Source organism: Ceratotherium simum, chromosome 12, assembly GCF_057802395.1.
Source record: "Ceratotherium simum simum isolate JZ-2026a chromosome 12, ASM5780239v1, whole genome shotgun sequence".
NCBI lineage: Eukaryota > Metazoa > Chordata > Mammalia > Perissodactyla > Rhinocerotidae > Ceratotherium > Ceratotherium simum.
The window spans coordinates 2,963,424-2,976,124 of NC_141911.1; the positions used below are offsets into that span (position 1 = coordinate 2,963,424).

The 12,701-nt window shown below is 46.3% G+C and overlaps 1 protein-coding gene across 2 annotated transcripts in view; it reads right to left on the reverse strand.

Annotated features, from left to right (window-relative positions):
• The window catches only part of BIN3 (bridging integrator 3), a 46,524-nt gene extending 35,334 nt beyond the window's left edge, over positions 1–11,190 (reverse strand). The window contains exon 1 of one of the 2 annotated variants that reach the window (XM_004442288.3): positions 11,103–11,190. In XM_004442288.3, the coding sequence (XP_004442345.1) occupies positions 11,103–11,110 (8 nt within the window). In that variant the 5' untranslated portion in view covers positions 11,111–11,190. Of the gene's footprint in view, positions 1–2,809; positions 3,179–11,102 lie in introns of those variants that run through there. The other variant, XM_087437306.1, reaches the window with a different exon arrangement.
• Between the last annotated feature and the right edge of the window lie 1,511 nt (positions 11,191–12,701).

Genomic DNA, 12,701 nt, shown 5'->3' on the forward strand with positions numbered 1-12,701 from the left:
GTCTTGTGTTATGGCATTGGCTAGAAATTGTAGAAAAAAATGTTTCTGACTTTAGTAAAAATGCTTTGAGTCTGTCTTTCACTATTAAATATGAAGAGGGTTACTGGTTTCAGCCAGAAGCCTCCTAACAGTAAGGAAATATCTTTCTGTTCCTAGTTTACTAAAAGATACAAAGACTGGAGTTTTGAATTATACCAGTGCCTTTTCAGCATGCATTTAGATGACCAGTTTGTTCCCCTACCACCCAGTATTGTGATGAACTAACTGTGCGAATAGGTTTCCTAAGACTGAGCCATCTTTCATCGCTGAAGTAAATTCCACTGGGTAAAGGGTAAAGTGAATGAACTTTGATGTGTATACATCTTGCTTTCTGATTATGACACATAAGCACTTCAAGGGCAGGGACTACATGGTATGGTTCTTTGCAACTCCTGTAAGTACTGTACCAGGCACAGTGCTATTTTCAACCTTTCATTGAATGAATATTCAGTATGTATCTATTAAGGGTCTCCTTTAGGCCTAGCACTCAGCTAGGTTCTAGAGATATCAGGATGAACCAGACAGACTCATTCCATGATCTCATGAAGCTCACAGTCTAGCTTTGTGCACACAGTCAGCACTGAATGAATGATTACATCAGTGAGTAAAATAAGTACATTGCCCCAAGGGCCCTATAAAATACCATACTCTAATTTAAGCTTCCTGAAAAAAACTCCTCTTAGATAAGGCTACAGAAAGAACTAAGAAAGGTGCTATCATTGTCTTTGGTATCTCAATCTTTATCTGACTAAAACAAAACCTAGAAAGGGTATCATCAGCCACAAGTAGCAGCTGGGGTCAAGGAAAAGCACACTCAGTGGAGCAAACAAAAGAGAGCTGGCCTTTGGCCTGGGCGGTAAAGCCTGCTGAAGTTGTCAGAGTATAGTTCAAGGGAAAACATTTTAAAGCATCTAAGAGGAAATATGAAGGGAGAAGAGTCTTCCGGGTTTATTTTGAGGCTGCCAAATGGCAGATATGCTCCACTCTGCCAGAGAAACAGCCAGAAAACTAGGGCAGGTGCTCTGATGGAAGGGTCAGATTTCTCTGCCACTGAAGTGGTGAAAGGTGGCGCAGGGAAAGCAAGAGGGAAGAGCAAAACAACTACCCTTCAGCCGCTCTCCTTCCTTTTCTCACTGATCCCCAACTGCATCTCTGGGTTCTCATCCCCTGCTGGAGCGCGGGGACTTCCTCAGGAGAAACAGCTGCTTTGGAAAGTGTGCGGCAACAGCAACAGCAGCGAAGCCTCTCCAAGAGCAGTGCTGCCTCGGCATAGCTGGGGTATGGGGCCAGGCCAGCAGTCCTCCAGGATAGAGACTTTTCTTCCCACCTCCTCACAGCTTCCCTCAGGGCGCTCCCCTTGGAATCGGGTGGGTAGGCAGAGGTCCAGAGAGAAGGCTAGGCTTGCTCCCCAGAGAATCTCCATGTTCTGAAAGAAATCAAGAGGGCTCTGAGCTCCCGGCCTCTAGAGTAGGATTCCTTACTTGGTTCTGCTTGCCATTCCATAAATATGAGCACCAGAGGGCAGGAGAAGTGATATTTTGGCTTCAGCAACAAAATGGAGAAAACATTTCTCTCAACCCTACCCTTCTCCAACCCCCAACATGCCCCACCTCAAAAACAAAAAAAAGTTCTATGTGTACAGAGTGAGAGGGGGAAAAACACGTTCTATTTTCTTTCACAATAAAGAAAAGTCAACAGGATGGTCTCCAAAGCTACAAATATACTTTTTCAAACAGTAAATATCTCTATTAGCAGCATGATGCCAGTTGGCTAATTCTGTCTGTCTCAATAAAATCTTTCCCAAAAAACTCCTGCTATTGTGTAATGTCTATTTACCAAAACAGCTCTTTTGCATTTTCAATTTGCTATGTTTTTCAATCTCTTGTTTCCCCACCCCCTCTACTGCAGAGGCAGAGACAAGAGGCAGGCCCAGATGGCAGTTGGGTGGGGATCCCCTGGTCACCCCAGCAGATCCCTTGAGCCCTGCCTTCTTTGGAGAGTCCTCCACTTCCATTACAAAGAAGAATGTAAAGAAGCTAAAACCTATACATTCTCCCCTGGTCTTCACTTGGCCTCTGGAATTTGTTTCTGCTGAATGTGAATGAGCCTAGGCTTGGCTTAGGGGTGGAAAGAATCCTGAAATGATTCAGCCTACTCCACCTTACATCTTTCTGATATCTCTAGCTGGGCAAAGATCACAGTTTTGGGGGGAAGGGGGAGGTGAGAATGAAGGGAGGGCTGAGCAAAGAGTAGGCGGCAGTTGATAGTGGCTGAAATCCTGGCTCCCCAGGGAGTGGTCTGGGCCTGAGTCACTGTCTCGGCAAGAGCAGGAAGGTGGGCGAAAGGCAGCAGCTTCTGCAGGCTGAAGGACAAGCCCCTCCTCCCCCCATTCTTCTGTTACTCTATCCTTGGGTCGCTGCCTTCTCTGGTCTGAGTCCCCACCAAGGCTACCACCACCTTGACAACTGGAGAGGGAAAACAGAGGGCCAGGGCCAGGGCAGGGCTTACGGAGAGGCAGCTGGCTCCGGCCGAGCAGCTGCTTGTTGGATGCCGTCCTCTCTGAAGGGCCAGCTGGCCACCGTGCCAGAGGGCCAAGGGAAGTTCAGCCTGAGCAAGGATGTGAGAGCCCCTATCAGAAGGGGAAACGAACTGAGCTGTAAATGATCCATTTCCAGTGCCTATGACCACAGTCTCTCCAGCTCCAGCTCAGTCCTTCTACTAAATTAGCTGGGTCCAAAATCAGAGCACACAGAACACTACCCTGACTTACCACCAGTCTGAGGAGGTATGTGTGTGTTTAAAAATAAAAGGCATGACTTGGCTGATTTGCTACTTGGACCAGAACAATCACCCAGCTCAGCTGTGATCTCTCCTTCCCCATGCTCCCCAGGCTGACCTCTGAAAAATAAAGACAGAATGAATTACAGAATGTTGGGTGAGATCACCTCATCAAAGCGACTATTTATTGAGCATCTACTATTGCCAGTGCCTGTGCTGGGTGCTTCCCATACGTCAGTTCATTTAAGTTGCACTCCTGTATTTCACCCAAGAGACAGGGCACTGGATAAAGGGATAGACTCTGGAGCCAGACTGCTTGAGTTCAAGTCCTGACTCTGCCAACTGCCAGCTGTGAGACTTTGGACAAGTTATCTAACCTTCCTATGTCCTTGCCTACAAACTGGGATAATGACATACCTATTTTATAGGGCTGCGGGGAAAGCTAAGTCAGTTTAATGCTTAAAACAGCTCCTGACATACAGTAAGCCCCCCGTAAGTATTTGCTGCAAAGATGGTGGTGGCGGTATTTTGATGATGATGATCAAACTGAGGTCCAGAGGGGGTGACCTGCACAGAGTCACACATAGATAAGTATGGTTGGGAAATCTGAAATGATTTTTTCTGTTTTGGGGGCAAGCAGCAGTCCCATATCATAACGTACCACCACCAGGCCCAAGTGAATATATTTGCTTAAAATTGAGTAGTGGCTTCCTGCTGAGTAGTAAAAGGACTACAGAAGCTGATGGAGCATCTAAAGGTCAAGAAAAGGGAGGAAGGCAGGCAATTCAGGGAGGCAGTGTGGATTTTCTTTTGCAGCTCTTTAAGAAACTCCTAATATTTGATAGACAAGTTATCGCTTATCCTCATTCTAATCTGTTAAGACAGGAAGGGGTAGAAAGTGGATTTCCCCATTTTATAAACGGCAAAACATAAGGCGTTCTGAGGTGAAAGGTTTAACCTGCTTCCTGAACAAGCCAGAGAGAAGCCTCCAGTGGCCTGATTTCCATTCTGATGGGTTAACAGTGGCTTAGACGCAGACACTCAGAAGCACCAGATTAGTTATCTCTAATCTCATCTTCACTGCTGTCTCTTACCAACAAAGAATTATAAAAAGAGGTTTCACTCCACCTTTTCCTCTTCTCTGCTGAAGGTCTGGCCCCTAAAAAGCAGGAGGTAGAAGGAGGAGCACTGGGATGGAAACTCACTTCTAGGCCCACCTCCCTAGGCCATCCCCACCTACTGGCCACAGGAGGCAATAATTCTCTTGCTATGAAAAGTGAGGTCAGCCCTAGCCATGATGCTGGTCAGGCTAGGCATGACAAAAGTTATGAAATATTGTAAACATTCAGAAAACTATAGAGAATATATAATAAATACTCATGTAGCTGCCACCTAGCATTGTCAAACTCTAACATGAAGCCATACTTGCTTCAGATCTTATTCTTTGAACAGTACCACAGCACAGATACTGTTGAAGCTCCCTCAGTGTTACAGCCTGATTCCATGTCTTTCTCTCCCTCCTTGCTACCCTAAAGGTAACCACTACTCTGTATTTAGTATTTATTATTCCCATACTTTTACTACATAAGTTTAAATCTATAAGCACAATGTAGTATTGTTTTACAGGCCTAAACTTTATATAAATAGTACAACATTGAATGCATCATTTTGAAACTAGCTTTTTATGTTCACCATTATGTTTTTGAGATTTGTCCAGGACTGATATACACAGCTCTACTTCATTCATTTTAATGACTCTATATTTTCTTACGGAAAGATATTACATTTTATCTACCCATCCTTTGGAGGTTGGACACCTACAAATGATGAAGCAACATTCCTGTGCATGTCTCCTGCTGCACAAGTGCAGGAGTTTCCATGGGTGAGGGGGTAGGTATGTCTCCAACTGTGGGAGGTACTGCAAAATCTCCAAAGTGGCTGTATCAATTTACACACCTCACTTGGAAGTGGATCAGAGTTCCCACTGCTCCTCATCCTCAGATACTTGGCATTCCCAGACTTTAAAATTTTTGCCAGTCTGATGGCTGTGAAATGGTATCTCACTGTTGTTGTTTTTTTTTTTTAAATAATTTTATTTATTTATTTTTTCTCCCAAAGCCCCAGTAGATAGTTGTATGTCATAGCTGCACATCCTTCTAGTTGCTGTATGTGGGACGCGGCCTCAGCATGGCTGGAGAAGCGGTGTGTCCGTGCACACCCGGGATCCGAACCCAGGCCGCCAGCAGCGGAGCGTGCTCACTTAACCGCTAAGCCACGGGGCCGGCCCTCACTGTTGGTTTAATCTGCTTTTCCCCGATTACTAATAAACCGAACATCTTGGTAAAGGCTTTTGTCCATTCAGGTTTTCTTTTCTACAAATTGATTGACAGTTTTCAAATCTATGAAGTAAGTTCTTATGAAGAATACCAATAGTGTTCTTTACAGTTGCTCCTTCTGTATTTCTCATTATAACCCTTGAAAAACAACCAAATAAACGAGCAACACTATCTTTGCTGGCTGGAGTCACAGGTGTTAGCTTATAGTCTGAGTATTTGTAATAAACTCCCAGATAAGTGATTTTCAAACTGGAGTCTATATAGAATACCTATCACTCATTCATCATTTAAATTGCTACACATTATTCCATTGTAAACATATATCAAAATTAGTCATGAAATCAATTGAAGTGAGTCATTCCTTTAAAAATGAAATAGAACATAATATCAGAGTGCACAGCACACATACTGAAACTTTTGAGTATAAGTGTGTGTTTGAGTTGGGATATCAAAGGGATTTCTCACTGCGAGTTGTGGTCAAAAAGTTTTGGAAGCCACTGTCCTAGTCAGCCCCCTGGCTCCATTCTTTCTCTGTTCTGAGTTACACTGCAGAGCACTGCCAAATTAATCTAAATCACTGCTTTGGCCACACCACTTCCCTGCCCCCAAACCTTCAATTTTCAAAAGCCCAGGCTCAATTTCAATTTCTCAGCATGGCACTGAAAGCACTTTCCACATGGCCCCAACTAGAGTGCCAACTCTCATCCACGAGGCCTCTCCTCACATCACTATTTACTAACCCACACCAGCCTCCTAACTGTCGGCTCAAACACTCTGGATGCCTTCTGTCTTCACACACCTTTTCATGCCGTTCTTCTAACTTGGACCCCTCTCTTATTCCCCACTGAAACAGTACATACTTGCTAGGTCAAGGTTCAGCAAAACCACATCCTCTAGTTGAAGTCTTTCTTGTCAATGCCACACTGACATTTAGCAATCTGCTGTCATTCCTGTGAATCCCTGGCACTTTACATATGCTGAAGACAGGGATCGATTCTTATCGCCTTCTGAATGTCCCCCACCATTTAGTATAGGCCCTTATACGTTAAAAATCTTCAATAAGCATTAAATCAACATATATTTATTAAGCATTATCTATGTGCAACACTCTATACGGGGCCCTATTTAATGGATTAGCCACCAAAATAATGGGTTTGGGAAAACAACTCTAATAGCTTAACTGCCAACTCTAAAGGCTACAACAGATTTACTTAAAGAGTATAATGCATAAGAAAGTGCCTTGGACTAAGAAGCTGTGGGGCTCAAGATACTTTCCAACTACTCCAAAAACTGGAAAAAGTCCCTTCCCCCGCTCATTACAAACAGCTGAAATAAGAATGAGGTGTTTTACATTTGTGCCCAAAGCCATGTTAAATACAGACTCTCTCAGGCTCTGCAGGGGGTCCCTGTCTTCTGGCATTACCATGCTCTCTACAGAGGAGGAAAAAGCCTGGGGAGTGCTTGGCCTGTCCAAAGTCACAGGCAGGGAGGCCCCACAGTAGGAAGAAGCTGAGATGGCCCAGAATAGCTGGAGGTCTGCAGGACAAAGGACTACCTCTAGCATTTTATGTGTGAAACTCAGCAACTTCCTGTAATTCACTATCAACCTGGTAGTGCTGATACACCCTAGCATTTAAAATACAGTATCTTCCTTTGGGTTCCAACCAGCTCGGGAATGATCTTTCACTTTTCTAACGTTCCTGTTCAGGTGGAGAGAATACTCACGAGACACAGGTGTTAGTTTCAGTTCTGCCAGGTACTCCCTGAGTGAATTCTAACAAGTTGTCAAATGGAGATAATAAGATCTAAACTGCATACTTCAAAGACATGAGGATGTAGACGTGAGGACAAAATCAGATAAATGGGAAAGTAATTCGAAAAGTTAAAAGCACTCAATACAAACGTAAGATAGCAATGGTAATACTAGAGGGAAAAGAGACTCCACTATGTTTGAAACTATATGGATGGTTCCGTCTGACCCAGCAGTTTACCGTCCTTTCTTTACATTTCATTCAACATTACCAATTAGGTACCTACTATGTGCAAGATAGTGTGTAAACAAAGAGGAAGAGGTTATAAATCCTGCTCTCAGAGTTTACACGGGAGAGAGGTGCACATTTGTGAGATGGAAGGACGTGGAAGTACTATAGAAGTCTTATGGAAATACAGAATAAAGTAGTTTGGGTGGGGGTGGGCAGAGAGGAGAGGGGAGAGAACAGAGAGGGTCTCAGAGAGGCTGGAGAGCCACTTCTTCCATCAGTCGATCTAACAACAGCACTCTTAGAGACTCTTCATTTCAGGAAGTGGCTTGTAGGTTTTGCATGTTTTTATCAAAAAATTTTTCCCGAGCTAAGGCAAGGCAGTACATGGGAAAAAGTCGTCATTCATACATTCAATAAACATTTACTGGTTGCTGGGATCAGTGCTGGGGGTACAGTGTGACCAAGAGACAGTCCCTGTTTTCAACAGCTCATAGACTAGTGGGGTTACTGACAAGTAAACCAACAATTCAAGTACAGATGCTAATGAGGGTCAGAGAAGGGGCACCCAACTCAGCTTGGCAGGCTGTGGGCAGCCACTGACTGACTCTTGAAGGATGAGTGGCTGTTGGCCTGATAGATGGGGGTGGGAGTAAAGGGCATTTCAGGCAGAGGAAACAGCACATAGAGAGGAGCAGGGGCACGAGAGACCAGGAGAAGCTTGGACACTGGAGTAAAGAGGGACAGCCAGATCCAGAAGGCCTTATAAGTCATGGCCCAGAGTTAGGCCTTCATCCTGATGATGCAGAGGGTATACAGAGTGAGAACAGGCAAAAAAAAAAAAAAAAGAGGACTGACCCCAAGGAATACCAATATTTAAGGGGGCAGACCGAGGTGGAAGAGCCCAGAAGAGTCAGAAAAAAATCATATCTGCATATTCTCCATTCTTTTCACAACAGACTTGGATGACAAAGTGTCACCTGGGATTATCCACTACATGCTATAGTTGGAGAAAACAAGACAGAGAAAGGTTAAATGCTTGACCAGGCCACATTGTGAATGAGAGAACCAAAACCTGAACTCAGCACTCTAACTCCTAGCCAAACTTACCTGCACTGACTCTAATTTCCTTTGTTCTGAGTCAAACTCCTGGACCCCTAGGTACAGGAAGATTTCCTCCAGTACTCCTTTTTCCTCATCATTCAAGCCTAAAATCATCAAGGTGTGTAGTTCCAGAGAAGGCTAGAATCCCTGGAGATAGCTAAGTCAGATTAAGGTCACTATTCTTAATTCTACTTAATTCTCCCTCCATACCATAATAAAGGCACACACACAGGAAGAAAGAGGCGGAGACAAGGAGGAGGAGAGGAGAAAGAGAAGCACTTGGCTTGGGACCAAGAGGTGGATCAGCCATCTAAAATGTGAACATCAAATGCCTTCTTCCTAGCAGGGCACACCACTGGGCCACCTTGCTGAAAGGCTGATGGGTGGATGAGTGGATGGGGAGATGGTGTAGGAAGGCAGCAGGTACTCACTACACAAAAAAGGGGTGGGCGGGCTGCATGCACAGAGGAAGCAGAGAACAGAGACCTCTCACTCTTCATGCAAAGTCCACAGTGTGCAAAGGGCATCAATATTGGACATTTCTCACTGTGACATTTTGAAAGCCCAGCCTAGTCCAGAACAATGGTTCCCCTCTGGGGACCATGAGCTGTGTGCCATTAGGCCTTATTCAATGATGGCTGGCGTATCCCAAGTGCTTGATGAACTTGACCTTGGGCATCAGCCTCCCATGATGGCTCTACGTCACTCTGGTCTCTTCCCCCACTGAGAATTCCAGTTTCAGATGAATGGATGGATTCATTCTAGGAGCAGGAAAACCACTCTAGGAGTGAATCAGAAGGACCCAGCCCTGGTCTCCTTGCCAGCCATTGAACAAGGAACTGAGTGCAATTGTGTGCCCAGGCACTGGTGCTGTTCCTCTCTCAGGGAGAGAGGGTCAGGGTCCACGCAAGAGATGACGTAGAAGCCTCTAAGGAGGAAGAGAAAGGAATCTCAGCTTTGAGGGACAAAGCCACCCTTTTGGTTGTGATCCTCAGTCCAGCGAGGTGCCAAGACGTGCATGTACTGATAAATTAATTCTACTGGATAAAAATCTCAGCTTTTGCTAGACAGTTGTTATCAATTTCAATTCTCTCCAACCTGACAGACTTCAGGAAACAGGCTACTAGTTTTTCAGGAAAAAATTTTCTGCAGGACAGGTGGAAACAATGTGCTTCAGATCACCCAGAGAATCCTTTACCTTTAGTGGTCTCTGCTCTACTCTTCTCTGGATTTGTGAAGAAAAGATCGATTCACTTTTAAAAATTGTAAATGCCAACCTAAGCAATATAAAGAACCTGCACTTTCTGCTTCTTACCTTGAAAAATTAGGCAAGAGAACTCCAAAGATTCAAGATGCAGCAGGCAAGAGGACATCTACATCACAAGGTTGGGGACCCAGGCTGACACTTTAAGGAAATAATTCCTCTAGGAAAGGGAACTGAAGGACTGCCACTTTGCCCATCGCTAACTAGGTTATAACAATATGAGACAGTTAGTTTTTTAAGGCTCCAGCTCCCTATCAGCCTCCTGGAGCAAAGGTGGAGGGAAAAAGAGAAGCTCCTGATGGGGCTTATTAGGGCATAGCTCGGGGCTTCCCTCCACATGCTGGTGCCAATTGTCTGACATCTGTCCATCGATCTTCACCTAAGAAGCAGGGGAGATGGGGGGACAGAAATGGTTTAAATTTTACATTAGAAAGTTGTCCTTAACACTGACTGACATTAGCTGCTTGTGGCCAGAGCTGTCTCCACTGACGGCCAAATGTGAGCCTGCAAAAGCCTTCCCAAAGGATATTCTACTATCTTTATTCATTCATAACTAGTTATCGCGCACTTACTTTGCATAAAAAAATAGGCTAGACTCTGAGAATAGAGTGGCAAACATGTTCCCTACACCAATGGAACTCAGTTTCCAAAAGGGTTGATTCATCTCATACATCTCTGGGGGTCAATGTATTCACACAAGCACACTATATAGTTGGATTCCCTGAGGTTTGGAGTTGTGGATATACAGGTCCTTGAGCCTGAAGGTAAGGTCCTTTGGGAAACAGAGTCGTATAAAATAAATCAACCGTTAAACATTATGAAGTGTCTACTACCAGCCGAGTATCACACAGTTCCCTAGCAACGAGCCTTCCAGCTCTGGAGTTGTGACTGTACTACTCCAAGACGTCCCGGGCTTCTTTTCTCATCACCTGATAGTTCCCATGTTTAAGCTTACCTATGTCTATTTTAGAGTGAAAAGAGTGAACGGGTAATGGCCTTGGACATGATTAAAACTAGTCCAATCCTATCCTGGGAGTGTGGGTGTGGGTGTTTAATTCTGGCCACTTCCAAAAGAGAAGCAAGTTTTGTCTTTTGAAGACCGTTAATTGGTGCAAAGGCTAGTCATCCGAAAAAGAGTGGGTTTTGATCAGCGAACGGGGACCCAGACTGACAGAGGGCCAGAGCCCTGGGGCTGATGGGAACGGTGGAGAGATGCGAGAGATGCCCACAGGGGAGAAAGAAGACACTCCACCTCAACGATGTTTAAGAGGAGGGAACAGAGAAGTCCCTCACTTCAAGCACCTGGGAAAAGATGGGACAGGCTCCTCCGAACATAGAGTCAGGAAACGAGTCAGACCCGGGATCCCAGGCTAAGGGGATCCCCCGCCCCACTTCCCGGTGAGTCCTGCCGAGAGATGGGGACGCCAGGGAAGCACCGGAGGAAGGCCCCTTGAACGACTCGAGAGCCGGCGCCCGTCGGGCCCTGCTCTGGGGCGGCGAGTCCGTGAGGGCAGCGCGGGCAAAGGGACTCAGAGGGACGCAGGGCCAGGCGCACCGCGGGCCCAGGGCCCCAGCGGCCCCTGCCGCCCGGGCCTCACTCACCAGCTCATGGTAATCCACCTGCCCCGCGCTGCAGTCCTCAGCCACCTCTCGGTCCTCGGGGATCACTTCCGGATTCAGCCAGTCTCCAGGAAGTGACGTAGGCCCCGCCCCCAATGCCCGGAAGCGGCGGCTGGGAGGTGGGGCGGGGCGTTAACCCTTCCGCCGCCGCGGGGTTCCCGCCGATTTGCCCTGGCTCGGGGCCCTGCTGCCTTGGCGGGGGCACAAGGACCCCTGGGGGCGTTTTCTGCCTTAAACATTGATGTGTAGGGCCGGCTCTGTGGCTTAGCGGTTAAGTGCGCGCGCTCTGATGCTGGCGACCCGGGTTCGGATCCCGGGAGCGCCCCGAGGCACCACTTCTCCGTCCAGCGCGAGGCCGAGTCCCACGTACAGCAACTAGAAGGATGTGAACCTATGACATACAACTATCTACTGGGGCTTTGGGGGGAAAAAACTGAATAAATAAAATCTTTAAAAAAAACAAACAAACAAACAAAAAAAACATTGACGTGTAAAATTGTCTTCTGCTGACTACACGTGTCGCTTAACGGGGTTATTGCCTCAGTTTTTCTGTTAAGAAATTTCTAATCCAGAGACAGGAGCAGTAATTGTTTATGGGAGAAAGAGCCCTTGGGGAGGGGTGTGAGGGAGACTTACATTCACTTATGGTCTTTTGTATGTTTTAAATTTTGTACCCTGTACATGGGTTACCTGTTACCGACAAACAAATCGATCTTTTTCCACCTTGAGGATGGCACAGGGCGCTGAATATAAATGGGACAGGTGCTTTTCAAGTTGGAGTGTTCTGTGGATTTACTCAACAAAAGAAGACAAAGAGTAGGGGTGGCTCCCTTGCCTCTGTGCTCCCCTCTGTGGAACCCACATGATGTGAATGGTCCCATTCTTTCTACTCATCGTTTAACAAACAGTCATTAAGCTACTATGATGTCCCAGGCACTGTGTTGACCCCCAAGATGCAACCATGAAAAAGTAGTATGGATCCTGCCTTATGCTCTCCCAGAGCTCCTTACCTGGAGGGAGAGGTAAATAGGCAACCACGTGATTGATGATATATGATGGGAAAGCACAGGGGCTGTGGCAGCCTGGAAGGGGGGCCCCCTAAGCTACACATGCGGTTTTAGTGAAGGTGGAGCCAACGTATAATCCAAGTCTGAAGGTGAATCAGGCTAGCCAGGTGAATATGAGGTGAGGACTGGAGAGGGTCCAGGCAGAGGGAACTTATCTTGGTCGAGAAGAGGCCTGAGTTCCAAGCACGCAGCTCACTTGCCTGGGGTCCCCCAAAGTCAGAATTCAAGGCCTTAGTGCCTCATAAGCTGCCTGGGGTTCTGGGCTGTGTTGGGCTCCTCACTCCCAAGAATTTCCCGCCTTAGGAGAGAGAGGAGCAGGCAGTGAGGAGGAATCCATTCTCCTTCAAATGTACTCTAGTGTTTTAGGGGCTGCTGGAAGAGTAGCTAAGCCAATGAACTAGAGCAGAAGACGTGTATGATTTGCTCTGACCTCCCAGGGCAGGGTGGAGGGCTTGGTCAGCGGGAGTAGGGGAGCTCAGAGGATTGTCCACAGGAGGTCGTCTCTCATTTGCGT